At 52.8% G+C, this 1,142-nt stretch overlaps 1 protein-coding gene across 1 annotated transcript; it reads left to right on the top strand.

Annotated features, from left to right (window-relative positions):
- Positions 1-19: 19 nt before the first annotated feature.
- Pmar_PMAR016946 (na+/k+ ATPase alpha subunit, putative) lies at positions 20-1,132 on the top strand (the record flags this gene model as incomplete). The annotated part of the gene is made up of 5 exons (XM_002766518.1): positions 20-164; positions 217-336; positions 384-479; positions 526-687; positions 735-1,132. Coding segments are annotated over 5 exons (921 nt in total), but the record flags the coding sequence as incomplete, so codon positions are not given.
- Between the last annotated feature and the right edge of the window lie 10 nt (positions 1,133-1,142).

Here is a 1,142-nt window from a genome sequence, read left to right as displayed (position 1 = left end):
CTCTTGAGAGTCCCCTCAGGTATCATGAGGAATTCAAGTGGAACACTGAGGACTTCAACTTCCCTTTGGAGGGCCTCACCTTCTTGGGAGTCATCTCTCTGGTGGACCCGCCGAGGTCGGGCGTGCCACAAGCAGTTGCCAAATGCCATGGGGCTGGCATTCAGGTGAAGTCGTCGGGCTTGGGGGTATCACTTCCTCGATAACGCTTTTTGTTAGGTTATTATGGTCACAGGAGATCAGCCGGCCACAGCGAAAGCCATCGCTAAGCAGGTTGGTATTATTAAATCTAAGACGGCCGATGAAATTGCGGCGGAGCGAAACTGTGACATCAAGGACGTGAGGGGATGGGGGAGTCGAGTCACTGAGAGGGATCGTCCGTGCAGGTGCCTCTGGAAGATGTCAATGCTGTCGTCATTCATGGCGATCAGTTGAAGGGGATGACGGACGAGGATTTGAAGTTCGTGTTGTCACACTACAGGGTGAGTCGGCGCGTCCGTCGGTTGTTTTAGTTGATGCATTATACAGGACATTGTTTTCGCGAGGACAACACCGACCCAGAAGCTCAGAATCGCCGAGACTCAGAAGGAGCTCGGAAAGGTGACGGCCATGACCGGCGATGGCGTGAATGATGCCCCTGCACTGAAAGCGGCGAATATTGGCGTTGCTATGGGTATCGCAGGAACGCAGGTAGGAAGGGCAACTCAGCGGTAGGAGGCCGAATGGTCGCGCTGTAGGTGGCCATGCAAGCCGCTGACATGATTCTGGCTAATGACGACTTTTCATCGATCGTTAATGCTATCGAAGAAGGAAGGCTCATCTTTGACAATCTGAAGAAGTCTATCGCTTACACGCTCACGTCCAACATTCCCGAGATCACTCCTTTCCTGGCCTTCGTTATCCTCCAAATTCCTCTGCCTCTCTCGACTGTCCTCATCCTGGCAGTCGATCTGGGCACGGACATTCTTCCTGCGATCTCCTTCGCATATGAGACCGCTGAGCTCGACATTATGTGTAGGAAGCCTAGGGACCCGCAAAGGGACAGGCTTGTGACCAACAAGTTGGTCATATACTCTTACCTTATCATATGGTATATGCAGGCAGCGGCGGGCTTCTACACCTACTTCCAGGTCATGTACGACTAC

Source organism: Perkinsus marinus (assembly GCF_000006405.1).
Source record: "Perkinsus marinus ATCC 50983 genomic scaffold scf_1104296972610, whole genome shotgun sequence".
NCBI classification, from domain to species: domain Eukaryota; phylum Perkinsozoa; order Perkinsida; family Perkinsidae; genus Perkinsus; species Perkinsus marinus.
This window is presented reverse-complemented; position numbering and strand designations above follow the sequence as displayed.